Raw genomic sequence first — 22,842 nt, forward strand, 5'->3', positions numbered from 1 at the left:
CTGTGATGGCACAGGTCTGTAGTCCCAGCTACTCGGGAGGCTGAGGTGAGAGGACTGCTTCAGCCTGGGAGGTCAAGGCTGCAGTGAGCCACGATCGTACCACTGCACTCCAACCTGGGTAAGCGAGACCTCATCTTTAAAAAAACAAAAAACAAAAAAAAACACAACTTCTTTTTAGCAAGTGTCAGAAAATGCTCATCCTCTTCATATAGCCTGGCATTTTTTAAACCATATTTTTTAAAAGAGAAAATAATTTATTAAATGGGAGACAAGACTTTTTCTTCAATTCTCATATGGTGGAGCTGTGATGAATCACAAGAATCTGTATTTGGTTCTAATGTGATTGAATCCATCAACAGGCATTTGGAAATCCTCACTATGACATATCATCAAGGCAACGCAGCACACAGGTATCCCTCTCTTAAAAGTCCAAGTTTCAGTTGGTGGTCTTAAGTTGAAGTTTGGCAAATGGCTGGCAATATTTATTTTAATGTCAGATAATTTAATAATGGTAAATGAACTCCAATTTCCACCCCGCCCTTCATGCAACCATAATGTATCTTGGTATAAGCTGGCTCTTCCCCAGTTCCAAGACTGGAGCACATGATGCAGACCTATGCTCATCAGCACACCATTATTCTGACTGAGATTGATTCAGATATGAGTACATTATATCTAAATTGGTCAGATCAATTAGAGATTCTATTTGAAGGTAAGAAGAAAAGACTTTTTCCACTGTACCTGAACAAATAGTCTTAGAAGCTACTGGCACTCGTCTTGTAACCACAAGTTCTCTGGTGGACAACACCAAAGAAGCCGATCTGGAAAACCAGCTGCAGTCACATCATTTGCAAAACCTTTGGGGCCAGGCCAAATAAGCACAGGGCACATTGGTGAGAGACCAAGGTACAGCCACTTATCACCAGGTTACTCTATTGTTTTTGTAAAGTTTCAAATGCTGCTTTCTAAATTATCTCATTTAGTCCTCATCAGGGGACTATCTCATTAGTCCCCATGAAATAAATTATTGTTAATTCAATTTTACAGATTGAGAAAACTGCACTTTAGAAGAGTGTATATGACTTCTCTAAGGACAAAGAGGGAAGAAAGAGTAGCATAATGTACACCTACAGCACTGTCTGCCCTGTCCTACTGCCCTCATTTTCCTGTGAATTGCCTCCCCATTCTCATAGTTCTCATGTGACCCTACCCGCCTTATCACAATTAATTAGTCAAGGAGCCAGGCACGATGGCTTACATCTGTAATCCCAGCACTTTGGGAGGCTGAGGCAGGCGGATCAAGACTTGGTCAGGAGATTGAGACCATTCTGGCTAATACGGTGAAACCCCATCTCTACTAAAAATACAAAAAATTAGCCGGGCGTGGTGGCGTGCACCTGTAGTCCCAGCTACTCGGGAGGCTGAGGCAGGAGGATCGCTTGAACCCGGGAGGTGGATGTTGCAGTGAGCCGAGATCACGCCACTGCACTCCAGCTTGGGTGACAGAGCGAGACTCAATCTCAAAAAAAAAAATTAGTCAAGGAGTGGGCACCTGACCTAAATGTAACTAATGAATCTTTTCCTCCAGAGGTCTATACTCAAGACTCAAAGATCTGAAGTCAATGGTCAAAGCTGAAGTTGTTAGATATAAAGTTCTAGTGTTGTAGGCAGCCATATTTTCCACATGTGACTAAAACCAGTCTACAATCTGAGAGAATGATGCCAACACAAAGAAAAACATAAGAGAACACAGAGAATGAGCCTTGCTTGCATTTAAGCCCAAGTTCTGATTTTTACTGAAGTTCAACTGAATCTTTACCTTTAATGAGACTAGGTTTTCCTGAATCCGAAATTCTTTTTTAAACAATCAACAAAGTGAGGAGGCAACCCAAAGAATGGGAGAAAATATGTGCAAACAAGGGATTAATAACTAGAATATATAAGGAGCTCAAACAACTCAGGAGAAAAAAAGTCTAATAATCCAATTTTTAAATGGGCAAAGGATCTGAATAGACATTTCTCCAAAGAAGACGTCTATCATGCCTATAATCCCAGCACTTTGGGAGGAGGATCATTAAGCCGAGGAGTTTGAGACCAGCCCGGGCAACATGGCAAAATCCTGTCTTTACAAAAAAAAAAAAATACAAACATTGGCCGGGCATGGTGGCACGCACCTGTAGTCCCAGCTACTCAAGAGGCTGAGGTGAGAGGATCATTTGAGCCAGGGAGGTCAAGGCTGCAGTAAGCCATGACCCCACCACTGCACTCCAGCCTGGGCAACAAAATGAGATCCTGTCTCAAAAAAAAAAGATGGCCAGGTGCGGTGGCTCACACCTGTAATCTCAGCACTTTGGGAGGCCAAGGTGGGCAGATCACCTGAGGTCTGGAGTTCGAGACCAGCCTGACCAACATGAAGAAACCCTGTCTCTACTAAAAATACCAAAAAAATTAGCCAGGCGTGGTGGTGCATGGCTGTAATCCCAGCTACTCGGGAAGCTGAAGCAGGAGAATCGCTTGAACCTGGAAGGCAAAGGTTGCGGTGAGCCAAGACCGCGCCATTGCACTCCAGCCTGGGCGACAAGAGCGAAACTCTGTCTCAAAAAAAAAAAAAAAAAAAACACATACAAATGGCAAACAAGTATATGAAAAGGTACTCAGCACCACTGATCATCAGAGAAATGCAAATCAAAACTACAATGTGGTATCATTTGACCCCAGTTAAAACAGTTGTGTTTTTTTTTTATCCAAGAGGCAATAATGAATACAACTGAGGATGTGGAGAAAGGGGAACTCTCCTACAATGTTAACAGGAATGTAAATTAGTACAACCACTATGGAGAACAGTTTGGCGGTTCTTCAAATAACTAATCGAACTACCCATAGAATCCAGCAATCCCACTTCTAGGTACATACGCAAAAGAAAAGAAATCAGTATAGCGAAGACATATCTGCACTCCCATGTTTATCATACCACTATTCACAACACCCAAGATATGGAAGCAACCTAAGTGTCCATGATGAATGGACAAAGAAAATGTGGTACATATACACAATGGGATATTATTCAACCATAAAAAAGAACAAAATCCTATCATTTGCACAACACAGATAGAACTCAAGGTCATTAGGTTAAGTGAAATAAGCCAGACACAGAAAGGTAAATCTCGCATGTTCCCATTCATTTGTGGGATCTAAAACTCAAAACAATTCAACTCATGGAGACAGAGATAGGAAGGGTAGTAGGGGAGAAAGGGACTGGGGGGATAGTTAATGGGTACAAGAAAAAAAAAAAAACTAGCTAGAAAAAATGAATAAGAACCAGTATCTGATAGCACAACAGGCTAACTATAGTCAATAATAATTTAATCGTATATTTTTAAATAATTAATGGAGAATAATTGGATTGTAACACAAAGGATAAATGCTTGAGAGGATGGATACCCCATTTTCCATGTGATTACACACGGCATGCCTGTATCAAAACATCCCATGTACCCCATAATATATACACCTACTATGTATCCACAAAAATTAAAAATTAAAAAAAAAAATAAGAGTATAATCGAAACATTCTTAACACAAAGAAATGGTAAGTGTTGTAGGTGATGGATACTCCATTTACCCTGATGTGACTATTATACATTGTATGCCTATATCAAAACATCACATGTACCCCATAAATACATATATCTACTATGTTCCCATAAAAATTTAAAATAAAGCATTTTTTTAATTATTTTTTTGTCTACGAATTTTTTTTTTTTTTTTTGAGATGGAGTCTCACTCTATCACACAGGCTGAAGTGCAGTGACACAATCTTGGCTCACTGCAACCTCTGCCCCACCGGGTTCAAGCAATTCTCCTGTCTCAGCTCCCAAGTGGCTGGGATTACAGGCGCCTGCCACTATGCCCAGCTAACTTTTATATTTTTAGTAGAGACGGGGTTTCACCACATTGGCCAGGCTGGTCTTGAACTCCTGACCTCAGGTAATCTGCCTGCCTCAGCCTCCCAAAGTGCTGGGATTATAGGCGTGAGCCACCATGCCCAGCCTGTCTACAAATATTTATGTTGGGTTCTATCACTTACAACTGAAAGAGTCCTAACTAATTCAGAGAAAGAAAGGGAAAAAACAAGGGAATGGAAATAGGGGAGATAATCATCCACAATAATTAATGAGCATTATTGAACATGATGTCTAGAATTATTACGCTTAGCCCACAAGGAATTCTCATTAGGTAAGATTAACAAACAAGATAGCCCTATACCAGATAGGTATGATCAACTAATTCAGAGAAAGAAAGGGAAAAAACAAAGGAATGGGGAAAGGGGAGATAATCATTCACACCAATCAATAAGTAATACTGAACACTGATATCTAGAATTATTATGCTTAGCCCTCAAGGAATTCTCATTAGGTAAGATTAACAAACAAAATAGCCCTATACAAGACAACTATGATCAATTTCTAAATTTCATGAGACTACAGGAGTTCAAAAAAGAAAGTAACAGTTTAACACAGTTGTGATTTATGTCATACTATAAAGATGAGAAAATTGTGTGAGGAGGACATGGCGGAGAACTCAAGGGGAGAGAAAGGTAGGTCCTGGAAATATGACAGCAAAAGTAGGAAAGAGTAGGTGAGATACTATAGAAAGCGAGAAAATCCAGTAGAGCACAGTCTATTTTGGGAAATGCTGGGAATAAAGACTAAGTAAATAGGTACACTGAGACCACATGACAAAAAGCACTAAAGTTAAGAAAAGATGTAGTATAGATTATACTGGGAAGCTGCTACGCTGTCCCACAAATCCAAGAATGTTGGGATGAAAATTTGGATTTGGGTAGTGCAGCAGTAACAAAAAGCGAAGATCAGATTCAGGGAACATTTCAAATAAAGTATCCCACTCCACTTTACCCCCAAGTAGTATTTTTGCCTATAGTGGAACCTTCATCCAACCTATACTATAAAAGTAAACCAAGCAAAAGAATTAACTACTAATACTTGTATGTAACTATGGCACCACCTAAAAATTATTTCATTTAATCCTCCTAATTAAGCCTATGACGTATTATCATGATTCTCATTCTGCAGATTAAATATATTCAGACTCAAAAAAGTTAGCTAACTTGTCCAAGATTACACAACTAAATAAAAACCTGGCGAGCAGAGCTGGGAGATAGATAATAATCCACTTAGATCAAAAGTAGTTTTTCCCAAGGGCAAATCATAAGGATATATAATGATGACAATGATGATTAAAAACAGCTAACATCTACTAAATGTTGTGAACTCTGCAAAGCACTTACATGCATTATCACATTTAATACTCTTAGGAGTTCTATGAGGGTCTATGATTAATCTTATTTGAAGGTGATGTGTTTGAGTTCCTCTTAAGAACTTTACCCAAAGTCACAGGGCTAATAAGTGGCTGATCTGGGTGGGAGTCAAAAATCCCAGTCTGACTCCAGAATTCATGCCTGACAAGGCAGTTCTGCTGGTGTCATGTAATCCTTACAACAATATAAGGTAGGCATCATCATCCCATTTCAGAGATGGGATAAATGGATATCACAGTGCTTTAGTAAACTGTCCAAGGACTAAGGGCTAGTAAACAACAAAGCCAGGGTTGGAAGCTAGTTATCCCTAAAAACCACCCATGCGCTTCAATGTGACGTGTATGTGCATGGTAGAGCAGGGGTGGAGATGGCCCTACTAGACATTTTAAAAGCTGAAGAGATATTAGAAAGCCTTTATAATTGACACAGGGTGGTATTAGCACATGAAAAAGCAAGAGAGACCAATGGAACAGAAGGTTAGAAATAATCCCAAGTACACATGGAAATTTAATACATGAAGAAAGTGGCATTGCCAACCAACAAACATAGGCATTTTAAAATAAATGCTGTGGAGATAACCAGATAGCCATTTGAATAAAGATAAAATTGGATATATCTCAAAATTTACCATATATGATAAATTCCAAGTAGATTTCAAAGTAAAAACTGAAAAAAATGTTAAGCATCAGAAAAAATATGAATGAATTCTTTTATGATCTGGACATAGGGGAAATCTAACTATGACTCAAAATTTTGAAGCAACGTAAGACTGATAATTTGGAGACATTTAAAAATTGTGCGGCAAAGTAACAAAATGCAGAAGAGAAGTCTAAAACATGAAAAATTGCACACACACACACAAAAAAATCGCATTTTACCACAGAAAAAGGGCTAAGCTCCCTCATATATAAAGAGCTTCTAAAAACTGAGAAGAAAAACAATTTAAAATGAACAAAAAATATGGATGGGCAGATCACAGAAGGAATTCAAATAGCCCTTAAAATATGAAAAGATATTCAATCTTACTCATGAGAATAAAAATTAATATTAGAATAGAAAAAATAGAAAATAAAATTCAAATTCAAATTATACTGAAATAGCACTTGTCACCTATTAAACGGACAAAAATTCAAAAGTCTTACAACATATTGTTGGTGAGGACAACAGACAATCCCATATCATTACTAGTGGAAATGTAAAACAGCACAACTCTTAGGAGAGGGAGAATATTTTAACAGTGAGCAAAATTACACATGCACGTGTCTTTAACCCAGCAATCTCACTTCTAGGAAGCTACTCCAATGACACACTGGTAAAAATATAAACAACTCAAATGTCCATCCACAGGAGACTGAATTAACAATGCTAACAACCACAAAATGGAACAGGACGCAGCTGTAAAAAGGAATGAGGAAAATCATACACCAATATGTAGCATGCTACTTTTTGTGTAAGAAAGTGATAAAAAATATGAATATAAATATATCTATGTATATATATGTATATGTGTATATGGATATATATTTGCTTATATTTATAAGAACAAACACTGAAATGTCAAATAAAAAAAAGAGTAAAGGGAAAAGAACAGGGTAGAGAGACGTGGATCAAAGTAAGAATATTCTGAATATATCTTGTATAGTTTTAACTTTTAAACCACGTAAATGGGCCTGGCACAGTAGCTCACACCTTTAATCCCAACACTTCAGGAGGTTGTGGTGGGAGGATCCCTTGAGACTAGGAGTTTGATCCTGGCCTAGGCAACACGGCGAGACTCCATCTCTACAAAACATTTTTAAAATCAGCCAGGCATGGTAGCATGTGCCCATAGTCCCAGCCGCTCAGGAGACTGAAGTGAGAGAATCGCTTAAGCCCAGGAGGAAGAGGCTGCAGTGAACCGTGATCATGCCACTACACTCCAGCCTGAGGGACAGAGCAAGACCCTGTCTCAAAAAACAGGCCGGGCGCAGTGGCTCATGCCTGTAATCCCAACACTTTGGGAGGCTGAGGCAGGCAAGATCACTTGAGCTCAGGAATTCGAGACCAGCCTGGCCAACATGGCAAAACTCTACCTCTACTAAAGATACAAAAATTAGCCGGGCATGGTGGCACATGCCTGTAGTCCCAGCTACTTGGGAGACTGAGTCAGAAGAATTGCTTGAACCTGGAGGGAGGAGGTTACAGTGAGCCGAGATGGTGCCACTGCACTCCAGCCTGGGCGACAGAGCAAGACTGTCTCAAAACAAAAACAAAAACAAAAAACCCCAAACCAACCAAAAAGCACGTAAACGTTTCACATACACAATAAAATAAAATTAAATCAAAAAGGAAAGAAAGCACTTTTTAAGTACTGGAAAAAAAAAACCCTAAAATGAAAGAGCCTAACTGACAATAAGTTGGTGAAATAATCAGTAAAAAGCACTTTTTCTTCTTTTCAAAAATAAAATATCATAGCTCTATTCACTGAACAAGGACAAGAAACAATTTCAACCAGTAGTAAAGAGCAGCATTCCCCACCAAAAGGAAAGAGTTTCCTGGAGGAATGGCTGATTTCCAAGTCTGAGGCAAGAAATGTACAAGATGAGCCTGAGTACCTTACTGCAGCAAAAAAAAAAAAAAACAAGGAAGCTCTATCAAAGATAATTAGGGTCATATACAAATAACATGAGAATCAACCTGAAGAAGTCCCCATTAGCCAAAGACAGGACAAACTGAGTATCAGCAAGGATGACATGAATTGACTGAAAACCCACCAAAAATATTTTCAAATGTGTTTATAATGATGCCAAAAATTAAAAAAAAAAAAAAAAAGATTCAGAGCGAAATAAATAAATAAATGTTGGTTATGTCTTGTTTGTGAGTCATATGGATCATATCAACAGGCTCTTTTGTATATTAGCTTTTCAGGTAATGGGAGATCTCCGAAGGAGACTGCATGTAGGGAGGGAGGAGAATAAGGGTAGGGGATATATTCATCTGTCTCCCTTAATAACTGATCCACAAGCTCCTCTTTACTTGAAAGCACACTCCCTGTCAGACAGCCCTCTTCCATAGAGCTACCCTCCTCAGCTGCTTTCCTCTTCCGTTTCCTGCTGGCCTAGAGGCGATCGCAACTCCCTTCCTCACTGTGACTAGTCACAGAGCACTGTACTATCCCTACCAGTTTCCTTAAATATTATCTATACCTTTGTAAACAGTCCTTTACTTAAACTCCCCTCAAATTACCCAGTTTGTGGCATATCTATCATAATAAGTCTCCAAAATACCTTGCTATAAAAAGTGGCGATTAAGGAAAAGATTGAAGCATTCATCCTGTATTTCATGAATTGGATTTCATGGTAAACATATAGCCCTAGTTGATATTAATATGTAAAAGTTCTACTCTTAACAGAGGAATTACAGTTAATAAATGTGAAAGGAATAACAGAATTAGAAAATCATTATTTTGCTATTCCCTAATGAAATAACAGGGATTCAGCTAAAGATCATGAATGAATAGAACCATCAGAGGAAAGGTTAATGAAGGATTCTTACAGGAAGTTATCACAGACTGATGCCACCTGAACAGAATGATCAACCTTAGCATCACTACGGGCCAGGCAGGACCTCCATGTGAGGCAAAAGAAAATACAATCTATTAAGTACCCTTGACTAGAAATCTGAAATAAGTAAATCAAGCTTTTAGATCTAACTACCATTTTATAGGAAATATGGAAAATACAGGAAGAAGTTAAATTACATCATTAGGAAAGTAAAAAGAAAAATCCAGAATGTAAAACAAGGTCCTGTATAGTACCACTGACCTAGTTCCTTCAACATGCAGGGGGAGGGGAGTTGGAGAAGTTGGGGGAATGAGATTTCTCTATATTAAGAAAAAACTTAAAAGACTCTTAAAGGACCTAACCAAAGAAAAGCAACATTTGGACTTTGGATCCAGATTCTAATAAAGCAACTGTAAAATAGACACTGTTTTAGACAATCAGAAATATGAATATAAACTGGGAATTAATGATACCAAAGCACTTTTAATTTTGCTAGGCATGATAATGGCCATTATGATTATGTAAGAAAATGTCCTTTTTTTTTTTCAAAGATGCTTATTGAAGTATGTAAGGATGAAATGACAATATATGGAATTTACTTTAAAATATTTTGGTAAGAAAAAGGGTGATTAATGAAATCAAATGTGATGACATTTTGAAAACTGCAAAATCTGAGTAACAGGAGTTCACTATCCTATTTTCCCTACTTCTGCATATATTTGAAATTTTTCATCATAAAATTACCAAACAGAACGAAAATTCACATTCTTTCCACTGTAATTAGTTTTCAAACTTGAGTGTGTCTAAGAATCCACATCTCATGCAAATCCTAAGAATCATCCCAAAAAATTGTGATTTTCTTTGTCTACGCAAAATCCCAGATTCCATTTTTAACAAGTGTCTCAAGTGAATCTGATATAATCTACAGCCTCATATCTGAAAACTACACACTTAATTGCTTTACTACAAGTAAACCAAACCTTAAAGGAAAGTCATGATCATATCTCTTACCTGCCCTTCACCATACCCCACTCCTATCTTAGTGTGATAGACATTTAATTAATCCTTTTCCTGACACTATAAATTCCATGAAAGTGGGACATGTTTGTTTTTACTCACCATGGTGCTCCATTGCATAGCAGAATTCCTAGCACACAGTACACACCAAATAAACATTTGTCAAATGAATGAATGAATAACAGAAAAGAGAAAAAGGAAAGTTAATTGCAGTCCATTGTTTCAAAATTAGTTTGAGGGCTGGGTGCTGTGGCTCACACCTGTAATCCTCGCACTTTGGGAGGCTGAGGCCAATGGCTCACTTGAGACCAGCCTGGGCAACGTGGCAAAACCCCATCTCTACCAAAAAAAATACAAAAATTAGCCAGGCATGGTGGCTCATGCCTGTAGTCCCAGTTACTCAAGAAGCTGAGGCAGAAGAATGGCTTGAGCTCGGGAGGTGGAGGCTGCAGTGAGCTGAGATCATGCCACCCACCACACTTCAGCCTGGGTGACAGGGCCAGACCCTGTCTCCAAAAAAAAAAAAAAAAAAAAAGTAGTAGTTCAAGACAACAATCTGAGAAAATTTTCAATTTCTTGCCAAAAATCTGGTATCAGAAGTATGGATCAATTAAGAGGGGCACAGGTTGTCTTACCCTTAATATAACACAAGTATAACATAACCTCTCACCTCCCTGAGATATCAGACTTTGGACGTTAATTTGAACAACTACCTTCCTATTAATTGTTTAGGAACTGTAATAAAAATATACTCTATATTTCATAATCCCAAACAGAGAGGGCAAGTATACTAGAGAAGAAAACTATATCTTTACATTTTAATAGATATAGAAATAAAAAATTACACTTCCTCTGTTCAGAAAGTACAAACCCCAACAGTTATGAACATAAGTCACAAATTGAAAAAATAATGGCAAATATAACTGTTGAAATTAATTTACGAACTAGTTCCAAAAAAAGCACTTACCAAAGATGGTTGACAGTCTTACATTTCTACCCCAACATCATTTAACTGTTAAAGTTTTATTTCTTAAACAATAAATCAAAGACAATTTTTTGAAGTTTTAATTGAAGTGTAATAAAGTCTTATAGATTTTGTTTAATATATTTTATCTTTTTTTTTTTTTTTTGAGACAGAGTCTCACTTTGACAACCAGGCTAGAGTGCAGTGGCACCAACATGGCTCACTGCAGCCTAAACCTCCTGGGCTCAAGCGATCTTCCTACCTCAACCTCCCAAGTAGCTGAGACTACAGGTGGAAGCCACAACACCCAGGTAATATTTTTATTTTTTTTGTAGAGCCGAGGTCCCTCTCTGCTGCCCAGGCTGGTCTCAAACTCCTGGGCTCAAGGGATACTTGCACCTTGGCCTCCAAAAGTGCTGGGATTACAGGCATGAGCCACCATGTCAGGCCTATCATAGAATTTTCAGAGACGCAAGGGACATGAGCAACTATCTGGTCCAACTCTTTGTTCTACAAATAGGGAAACTGAAGCCTAGATGAGAAAAATGATGTACTTCGTTACACAGAGATTTAACAGCAAAACAAGACTATGCTCTGAATTTTCAGTCCAGTGTTCTTTTCACACCACACTAATGGCATATTTTTAAGAATAAATACTTTCCATTGTGAATTGCAGTACTACCTGTTCATCTTCTCGAACACATGTGTGTCGTATCCAACAACTATACTGTGGACTTAAACTAAATGGATATACTCCCTTTTTAGTGGGGATGAGGCATGGAGAAGTAGAGCTATTGGATTATCTTCAGCAATAGAACTCTATATATAATATTTCCTGATAAGTGGGTTTTTCTATCAATTATCATAATAGAATCTGTAGTTTTCACCATATATCCATAACACCAAAACTTATAATCGTGAAGTAAAACTGGTGTAAAGTTATGCAAAGTCTAATCTAAAACTGAGAATTTACTCTTTATTCAACATAAAATTTTATATGTAGTTCCTTCTTCTGAATTAAAAACATTTCTGGGCAGGGCGCGGAGGCTCACGCCTGTAATCCCAGCACTTTGGGAGGCTGAGGCGGGTGGATCACGAGGCCAGGAGATCGAGACCATCCTGGCTAACACGGTGAAACCCCGTCTCTACTAAAAATACAAAAAATTAGCCGGGTGCGGTGGCAGGTGCCTGTAGTCCCAGCTACTCAGGAGGCTGAGGCAGGGGAATGGCGTGAACCCAGGAGGTGGAGCTTGCAGTGAGCCAAGATAGCGCCACGGCACTCCGGCCTGGGCGGGAAAAAAAAAACATTTCTGACTCAAAAGATTAATGAATTAACCAATTCATATCTCAGCTGTTACTCTGAGCCACCTCTCTACACACCCACAGGGTGCCTGTAGTGCAAGAGGGCCTATTTACAGAACACACACTGAAAGTATAAAAGATACACACAGAAAGCGAACAAGATAACAACTCAATCTCCATAAATTAGTTCCCAATTGCCTTTTATATCCAACTAAACCCTTGGTACAAAGTAGACACCATGTTATAAATCACGACTAAACAAATAAACAGTCTCTAAAAGATCTTCCCCATTTATTGAATCTATCTATTAATAAATGTCTCAATTTTCAGTTACAATTGGCTTAGACGTCAATAAGGCAGCTAGATTATGAATTTATAAGCAGCTTGAGGTGCCAGATAAATTACTCTGTACTTAGAGAAGACAATAAATATCAACTTCTAGACTAAGCACACTGACTAGTATATAACAGAAATATTATAAATATGACAATATTACAAATGCTTACTAAATACCAAATGCTGTGATAGTTGCTTTGACTATATTATTCAATTCTTACAACAATCTAGTACTTTTATCCCCTCTTATTTTTCTGAAGATGAAACAGCATTGAGAGGTTAAAATAACTCCCTAAAATATTTCAGCAAATACGTGTCAGAGCCTAAATTTCAATCCAAGTTTAGGCCCTATACAAAGATTTGCTGAATGAATAAAAATGAATTAGGAGAGTAACTTGTTTTTTAAAAGAAGTTCCTTCAACATACTAACATCCAAAAAAGTCTGGTCCAAACTAACCACATATGCAATTGATACTAATAACACCTTAATTAACTCACAAATTAGGAACACTGGCAGAGATACAACTTTAAGGCTCAAAGATTTAATGACCTCAGGTCTTTTCATTCCAAGAGTAATATACCCCCAAAACTGATCAATTCAACTGGCAAGGCATACAGGGGATTAGACAGCAATAATCTAGATTCTAAAATGCAACCCCAAATCTGCTGTAATAACCCAATGTGTGGACTAACACTGTCAAAAAAGTTCACAACAAAAATTACAGTTTAGTGACAGGGACAATAGTGGAATTAATGACAAAACAGGTAAGTTTATGGGAGGAAGCTTGTTTTGGAATATGAGGGATTTGAGACTAACATGACATCCAAGTAGAAATGCTTACAAGGCAGTCAGATATTTAAGGTTTGAAACAAAAGACTAAAAATAAAGATTTGGGTATCATGTGCATAGAGATAATAGTAATTGAAGCTGTAAGAATGGATGAATTCTTCAAGAGAGTGAAGACAAACATAAGTATGATAGGCCAAAGATTGAGGAAAAGAAAAAAAGAAGAATGAAAAGATGGGAAAGCACTAGGTCAAGAGAGCCCAGGAAGACAATTTAAAGGAAGAAAAACTCTAACACCAGAAATTTCATTTACATTTATCTTCCACATTCTGAAAAACTCCCTAATAAGAAATAGTAGTGACAGCACAGCGTTAGAACTCAACATGCACTATTTGACTAATACTGGTTCCCTTCTGTCTCCTCCATTCACCCGTTGCTACACCTCCACCAGCCAGAAGAAAAGTGGAAAGGTCATGTTCTTAACAGGCATCATGAAGCGGTGTGCTAATAAATATGCTACAAGCAAGATATTTTCATGAAAAGTATGTCAAACTTCAAAACAAATGTATCTATAACCCTCCCAACCATTTTTGTTTTTCCTTTTTTTTTTTTTATGAGACAAGTTCTCACTATGTCGTCCAGGCTGGAGTGCAGTGGCACAATCTCGGCTCACTGCAACCTCCCCGTCCTAGGCTCAAGCAATTCTCTGGCCTCAGCCCTCCAGGAGCGAGCCACTGCACTCGGCCTTGTTTTTCCTATTTAATTTACAAATCACAAGCATCTTTTCCTCTGCAAAGATTAAACAGACTTAACTAAACTCCATCCCTTATTCTGTTTTCAAAGGTACTCAAAATCACTGAGAAATTATTACAGGCCCTAGACAAAATAATTAGAAGATAAGGAAGTCAGGAAAAGAGAAATAGCTCCCGATAATCATTATAAACTGTAACATGGACAGTGAGAAAGACAACCATTAGGACACTGGAAAGAATCCGACTTACAGAAAACCAAAGTTGACTAATTTGAATGCTCTAGGAAACAAGTGAATGGTTATCATAATGTATCTTAGTATTTGCAGACTATTTTAGCATTTATATATAATATGAAGATTGAACTTACTTAGTTGCTAGAATGCTCTAGGAAACAAGTGAATGGTTATCATAATGTACCTTAGTATTTGCAGACTATTTTAGCATTTATATATAATATGAAGATTGAACTTACTTAGTTCTTGAAAAAAATTATAGGTGTTCAAGAAAAGGTTGGATAGCCACTTATCAGAGTTCTTCCAGCTACATTATTCTAAACTACTGCAGATTGAGAATCCCTTGTTTAAAATGCTTGGAACTAGAAGTGATTCAGACTGCAGACTTTTTCAGATTTTAAAATATTTGCATATACAAGATACCCTGGGGATGGGGACCAAGTCTAAATAAGAAATTCACTTACCTCTCATACATACCTTATAAACAACAATCTGAAGGTCATTTTATGCAATATTTTAATAATTTTGTGCATGAAACAAAGTTCTGACTGCATTTTGACTGCAACCCATCTCACAAGGTCAGGTGTGGAATTTTCCACTTGTGGCGTCATGTCAGCACTCAAAAAGTTTCAGATTTTGAGCACTTCAAATTTCAGATTATGGATGCTATTCATCATTAGTGTCTCAACAAAAAAGCTGTTTAGTGGGTAAGGTAGTTTAAAAGGACATATACCAGCAAACTTCTGAAACCAAAAGATTTGGAAGTTTCCATTTCTAAGCATGAATCTAGTAAAGGAGGTAGAGAAGAAACAATTTGAAAACCTTATTTTTGGGATTACAAAAAAAACTCTAGAACTAAAGGACTGCACGTGGCACATAATACACACTAATAAGTAATTATCAGTTACACAAATCAACAAAAGTCAAAATAACAGAAAAAGGCAACCAATGTAAAAGTTTTGTTCCTATAATATATGAGAGGTCCAAAGTCCAGATAGGGAAGAACAAGGACAGACTCACTGAAAAAGCTGAAGTCACCTGATAGGTCACTCTGAATGACAGAATGAATGAATGAACGAATGAATGCTCAATGTTAAACATAAAACATCATGCGAAGAAAATTCATGCTAGATACTACAGAACCAGAAAAAGGATTTTTTGTTTCTAAAGGAAATTCAGTCTTGGGCCAGGCACGGTGGCTCACACCTGTAATCCCAGTACTTCGGGAGGCCAAGGCAGGCGGATTACTTGGGGTCAGCAGTACAAGACCAGCCTGGCCAACATGGTGAAACCCCATCTCTACTAAAACTATAAAAATTAGCCAGGTGTGGTAGTGCACGTGTGTAATCCCAACTACTTGAGGGGGCTGAGGCAGGAGAATCACTTGAACCCGGGAGTCGGAGGTTGCAGTGAGCCAAGATCACGCCACTGCACTCCAGCCTGGGCAACAGAGTGAGATTCCATCTCAGAAAAAAAAAAAAGGAAAATTCTCTTTACCAAGTTCAGATTGACAGGGTAATAAAATTTCAGTAACAGCTATCAATAAACAGCTGTGGAACTAAACAGAAAAACAGGACAAGATTATAAGATTTCAAGGGGAAAAAAACAACCAAATCTGTCTGTTGACTATTCTCTTTAACAAAATGTTGTTTTAGAAGTGTTGGGCTCCATGATACCTGGCTGTCCTAACTCTGGAGGCCTTGATGGCTTACTTCCTCAACTCTTCCTCTTTGTTCAACCTTCATCTTTCACCCTCAGTTTTCCCTCCATTGTTTCTCCCTTTACCATTATATCAACTTGCACCTTTGTGCAAATGACTTCTAAGTCATTATCTGTAATTATGAGCTCAGTTCTGTATCTCCAACAGTCTACAGGTCATTTTCTCATGATTGCTCCACTATCCCCTCAAACACAACGCATCTAAAATTGAATTTATCTGTAGGCCTATTCTTCCCAAGCAATTTCCAAACCTGACTTTGCTATTTTCACCATTCTCCCTATAATCAGGCTCAACCTCTTTAGAGTCATCTGACTATTGCCTCTCTCTTTGGTTCCCCTTCTTTTCCCTGCCAATAAAGTTCCATTAATTCTTCTTTTCTCATTCTCATGCCCCAATTTTGGGCTTCAATCATTTCTGACTATTACAATAATAATAATTTTTAAAAAGTGTCCAATCTCACTGTCTCTCCAATCTTTTCCCATGCTAATCCATCTTCCACACACTAGATTCATTTTCTTCATTCATCCTAGCACGGTCTTATTTATAAATATTTAATAGCCACAACATTGTAAAGGCAGTCCAAAATCCTTAGCCTACCAATCAAATCCTCCACAATCTAACCCTAATATTTCCTTCCAACCTTATCTTCCTTGTTTCCCCAAACGTGTCATAGCCAGTCATGTCTCCACCCTCTATTCACGTTATCCTCCACTCCTCTTGAGTACCCTCTATCTAAATCCTATCCACCATCATAAAACATACTTTGGCTCTCTCAACTCACAGTGACTTCTTCCTCTCAATTTCCAAGAACATACATTATCTAAACAATCATCTGGAATTTATCACGTTTTCTCAATCTGTGAAGTGTTTAGCTTTGCTTCCGTGTATATATGTGAGACAAGGTTTTGTCTTCCATTAAATAGATTGGACTCTCAGGGAAAGAGTCCATGACTAATATTTCCTTGTATCCTCCACATCTAAATAAAGGTCCCCACCAAATGAAGCAATAGCAAGAGGCTAGAAGATGATTTAAAAAAAAAGAAAGCTACTAAACCCTCCCTATAACACCACCTCATGTAATAAGGAGATCGAAAAGCAAAATAAAATCAAAAATATATGAAAACTGGATAAATATTAAACGATAAATCAGACTTCTTAGAAGTTATAGAAATCCTTACTAGAAAGATATATTCTAATTCTTTCCACTTATCTCGTTTAATAAAATGTTTTAAAATCTATTACACATCAACCTTCTTTACTATTTCTCAATATAAAGAGCATCCATAATGTGGTGAGACATTTCAAACGACCCACAATACTCTTATTTCCTGGTCAGGGATGCTTAGAACAATTCTGAAAGCTTTGGGAAGCTTCTTGTAAAACCCATACACGTGGAAAAATATAAATAAACAGAAATTTAGAGTAACTGAAATGCACGTTAATTTTAAACAATCTACATTAATTTTCCTTTGATTCAAGATGGGATTTTTGAATTGTATTATTTCTTTGAATGGTATTATTTTGTTTCCTCAATCTTAATCCCCAAAATTGAGCATATCTAACATTATTTCACCGAAGACATTGTGAAATCCTGTCCATATACATGCTCCCTGAAACCTTATTTTAGAAATTATGTGGTTTTGAACTAAGAAATATTATATAACCCTCAGTTGTTCAGAAACTCGTTCACAGAGGAAATGTATCAAACCTAAGAATTCCAATTATTTACAGATAACTGTATTATCAACCACTTAACTATTTTTAAAATGGGATTTTGGTTTTTCATGTCATAAAACCCTTTTTAGAATGTTTTACAAGAGACAATGTTAAGTGCCACACCACCAAAAAGACAGTTACAATAACTGTATGGTACATACTTTTGTAACCAATAATATAATAAAATAAGTTAACATTGTAATTACCTATGACCAATTAGCTTGGGTTTTTACAATAGTTCAGCAAAAAGTTCCTTCAAACTCAAATCACCTATGAAATTTTGGCTCAAAAATCACTTCCTCAATATCAATTCTCCGTTATCACTTTCAAGGCTAAAAACTAAACCCCTAGGAGCTAAATCGCAAAAAAGAAAAAAAAAATGCAAAGTAGTCTTTCCAATTTAACTGTCAAACAGATCAGAAAGATTAATATTACTACGATCGCCATTCAACAAACTGTATACGTTGCAGTAACTCTGACGTGATAACTTTTTATAGGATGCCTGCAACAGCAGTTTGTAAGTATCTTTCGGGTACTCATGAACTGAGTCAGAATTAAAAGTTCAGAGTAGTTAGTACAGAGCCAGTCAAATAGCAAATAGGACCACGCCATGAGATGTTAATGGTACTCCAAGATTCTTCAGGAAACAGAAATCTAGCATTTTCCAAGACGATTATGCACACCTGAGACTTTCTTTTGCAGCGAACCAGACCAATGCAAGAGGAAGGAAAGACATGCAAAACCCCAGACAAGCAAAAGAGAACAGCGCTACTTACCAGCAAACAATCCGAATTCACTTCCGATTTGGGATCCCGCAGCAGGTTGTCGATTTTTTCAAATCGAGTCTCAAAACTGTCCCCAGTCGACATGTTGCTGCTGCTGTGACAATGCCCTCGTACCAGCACCAGCAGCGGAAAGCAATTTCAACCAACTTCCTCCGCGGTGGGTTCGCAGCCGCGGGGCGGAGGAGCCGGAACCTCAGGGTCACCAGGTGCGCCCGGTTCCCCCGTCTTCCCCTCACTGAGGGGACCTCCGCTCTCCAGACCCCGGGCCGGGGGCAACAGCGACCCACAGCCGCTCGGACGCCCAAAGTCGCATCCCACCCGGCAGCCCCTCACGACAGCCGACAGCGCCGTCGCCACCAGCCTCGTCGCTCCGGCGAGGTGCTTCAGTCTAGCGGGCCCCAGCCGCCGTCGCCATGGAGGGGTCCCCGTCCCGAGATGGGCAGGAGCGGGGAGAGAAAGAGAAGCAGGGTGGAGACTCCCTCCGGGCAACAAGGGAAGGAGAAGAGGAAAGGCGAAAGCGAAGGGCGGGTGAGGAGCTGTGCCAGCTGCGGCCGCCGCTCGGGCCACGGGCCGGGCCCGCTCCGCTCAGAGGCGCTGTAGACGGTCTAGCCCCGCGTCTCCGGCTCTACTCGGCCCGGCCCGATGCACCGATCAGTCTCGGCCACGAGTTGGTCGCCGCAGGACAGCCTCACTCTCCCATTTTGTCCCGTCGCTGCTGGGGCTGCTGCTACGGTGTCCGGTGGGGCAGGGCGAGGTCGATGCCCGATGGAGACTTAGCAGAGGAAAGGCTGGAGAGCGGGCGAAGAGGAAGACGATAGTTGGGTCCCGGCGGCTGCTGATGGGGGAGCTTCTGGGAGGGGCTGCGGTCCCAGCCGGGGAAAGGGCGAGTCGCGGCGGCGAATGCCTGGGGGGTGGGGCGAGGGGGGCTGAGAGGGACTAATATGTCCGCCTTCCTGTTCAAACAAACGGAGACCGCCGGCGCACACTGCGCATGCGGGGCGCGGGCGCTCGGAAGGGGAACCAGCCGGGACCCCGCGCGCGCGCGCGCGCACGCTGTCTCCTCCGCAGGGCGGGGCGGTGCGGTGAGGTGGGCGGGGCCTTGCGGGCAGGGAGGTGGAGAAGGCGGACCGCTGGGAGGAGCCGACGCGGGGTAAGCAGCGGCCGGCAAGGTCCTCGCCTTGGCAGGCTCTGAGGAGCCATGCAGGGCTCTGGAGCGGCCTTGGAGGTCCGGACGGAGGCGGAGCTCTGGCTGCTTCTAATCGCTGTCCCAGCAGATGCCCCAGCTCTGTTTCCTCTGGGTTGCAGCTAGTCCAGAGACTTCTGACGAGGAGAGAGTGCTTGTTCTCCTTGTTGCTGTTAGGGTGGGGCAATAGGTTCTTTTTTAGGCAAGAAGCCTTTTCGTCGGCAGGTACCAGCATTGAGCACCAGTGGCGTTTGGTTTTCGGTGGTACTCCATGGACAGCCCTCCGCGAGCCCTGGCGTTGATCCCATTTACGATTCACTGGGAAAGTTCCGAAGCGCTGCAACTCTCAGCCCTCCCACGCCAGGCGTGTGTGTCAGGGGAGCCATAAAATACTGACTCCGGAAGATACAGTCAATAGAAGTCAAGCTCAATTTAATTTTTTTAAAGGAAAATAATCTCGTAGAAAAAAATCAATATTTTTAAGTCGTTCGTATTAGTTCTCTTAACACCCCTACTGTAGTTCTCTCCTGGACGTGTAATGCTGCCGTTTCAATGTCAAAACATTCAGTGAAACTTAATTGTGTGATTTTTATCAGAACTAATGTAGGACATGACTATAATGGGCATTTCTCCTAGTTCCGTTACTTCGTTGACTGTGGTGTGAGGAAAGGTGAAAGACTTGTCACTCACCCCCGCTGATAAAGTTATGTTCTTCACTGGTTTCAGCAGGAAATCTACCTTAATTTATTTCTAATCAAACTTTATTTTTGCTCAGAAGCCAAATTAAGGATCACTAGAAATAGAAAATGTGGATCTTTTACCCCATGATGGAACATGCTACAGATGAACCAAAAAGCATCGGAGTAAAAAGCATCGTACAGCATCTGAACAGTCCACCAACCTTACGATGTGAGTCAGAGGTTAGGAAAATCTTATATTGTTTGAAAAAAGGTCTATTTCTATTTTCAATTTATTAAATACAAGAAATATTTAGATATAAAATCCACTATATATCTCAAGATAGGACGTTCTTGGTTTATACAAAAATCATAACAAAGACAACTAGACAAACCAGGTATTTCATTAAATGCCTTTGCAGTGACTTTTCTTGGCTCCAGCATTTTAAGTCATGTGAATTAGACTTATTTTTAAGCATAGGGCTTAAAATAAATCAGGCAGTTGCCCTAAAATAAATTTCCTAAACCCTGCTTGTCTTTTTTTTATTATTATTACCATTTTTAGGTATTAGGAATTTTGTTGTTTCTCAGAGAACGGTGAACATTATGTTGCTTTCCATTTAGACACATACGAAAAAATACAAGTAGTTAAGACAATACATGAGTGACACTGATAAATACAAGTGGAAGTGATAACCAACCTGGAAGAACTACTAGAAATATATGTGGGGTCCATATATTTCTAGAAATATCTACTAGAAATATATATGGGGTCCATATATAGCTTACTTACCTACAAGGCTCTTCTGATTATTGTAACACATCACTAATTATCTTCTGCCATAAGATAGATGGACTCTGAATTAACCTTTTTGTTTTCTCCGAGGCAGAGTTTCACTCTTGTAGCCCAGGCTGGAGTGCAGTGGCGTGATCTCGGCTCACTGCAACCTCTGCCTCCCGGGTTCAAGCGATTCTCCTGCCTCAGCCTCCCGAGTAGCTGGGATTACAGGCACGCGCCACCATGCCCAGCTAATTTTTGGTGTTTTGTTTGTTTTGTTTTGTTTTGAGATGAAGTTTCACTCTTGTTGCTCAGGCTGGTGTGCAATGTCGTGATCTCGGTTCACCGCAACCTCCACCTTCTGGATTCAAGTGATTCTCCTGCCTCCCGAATAGCTGGGATTACAGGCATGCGCCACCATGCCCGGCTAATTTTGTATTTTTAGTCGAGATGGGGTTTCACCATGTTGGTCAGGCTGGTCTTGAAGTCCCGACCTCAGGTGATCCTCCCGCCTTGGCCTCCGGAAATGTTGGGATTACAGGCGTGAGCCACCGCCCCTGGCCTATTTTTATATTTTTAGTAGAGACGGGGTTTCACCATGTTGGCCAGGCTGGTCTCGAACTCCTGACCTCGCGATCCGCCCTCTTCAGCCTCCCAAAGTGCTGGGACTACAGGCGTGAGCCACTGCGCCAGGCCAACTTTTTTTAATAAAGAGGTCCTCACCTTTAATAGGGTGGAATCATATGATATTAAAAATTCCCTTCCATTAGCTGGGCATGGTGGCAGGTACCTGTAATCCCAGCTACTCTGGAGGCTGAGGCAGGATAATTGCTTGAACCCGGGAGGCGGAGGTTGCAGTGAGCCGAGATGGTGCCACTGCACTCCAGCCTGGGTGACAGAGCGAGACTCTGTCTCAAAAAAATAAATAAATAAAAATAAAATAAAGTTCCCTTCCAACCTTAAAATTCTATCGTCTAATTGTGACTAATCTCTTCCAAAGTATTGTGGATATTTGAGATCACCCTTAAAATGTAAAGTGTGTTAAAGTCCTACATGCAAGTGCAAAATACTGATGCTATGTATAAATATAATAATAATATAACAAACATACTGAGTGCTCACCATGTGCTAGGTACTACTCCATACACTTTATACATAATCTCTTTAAAACTATGCCACAGATGGGGAAACTGAAGTGCAGAGAGATATGTTGTTAATATTTGCTCAGACCCTGATTGCAACAGAGACAATCTAACTACAGAACCCCCTCATTCATAACTATGACTATGTTAACACTATCCAGTCCTAATACAGTGACAAGTATTTAACAACTGGATTATTTACATTAGCACAGATTTAAATGATTCCATGTAAATGAGGGAGTTATAGAATTTGCGATATCATCAGTGTGATTACAGTCCTTAGGTAAAGATGTGAAATGATTTTAGCAGGTTGAATGAAAAGGGTCTTGAAGGGTGGGTGTGGTGGCTCACACCTGTAATACCAGCACTTTGGGAGGCCGAGGCAGGCAGATTACTTGAGCTAAAGAGTTAGAGACCAGCCTGGGCAACATGGTGAAATCCTATCTCTACAAAAGAATACAAAAATTAACCAGGCATGGTGGCACCTGTAGTCCCAGCTACCCAGGGGGCTGAGTTGGGAGAATTGCTTGAGCCTGGAAGGCAGAGGTTGTAGTGAGCTGAGATCATGTC

The 22,842-nt window shown here is 39.8% G+C and overlaps 1 protein-coding gene across 2 annotated transcripts in view; it reads right to left on the reverse strand.

The window, feature by feature from the left end:
• The window catches only part of ROCK1 (Rho associated coiled-coil containing protein kinase 1), a 165,968-nt gene extending 146,489 nt beyond the window's left edge, over positions 1-19,479 (reverse strand). Inside the window, exon 1 of one of the 2 annotated variants that reach the window (XM_024235926.3) lies at positions 18,484-19,479. In XM_024235926.3, the coding sequence (XP_024091694.1) occupies positions 18,484-18,576 (93 nt within the window). In that variant the 5' untranslated portion in view covers positions 18,577-19,479. The remainder of the gene's footprint in view (positions 1-18,483) is intronic. The other variant, XM_054538179.2, reaches the window with a different exon arrangement.
• Between the last annotated feature and the right edge of the window lie 3,363 nt (positions 19,480-22,842).

This window comes from Pongo abelii, chromosome 17 (genome assembly GCF_028885655.2).
Source record: "Pongo abelii isolate AG06213 chromosome 17, NHGRI_mPonAbe1-v2.0_pri, whole genome shotgun sequence".
Classification (NCBI taxonomy): Eukaryota; Metazoa; Chordata; class Mammalia; order Primates; family Hominidae; genus Pongo; species Pongo abelii.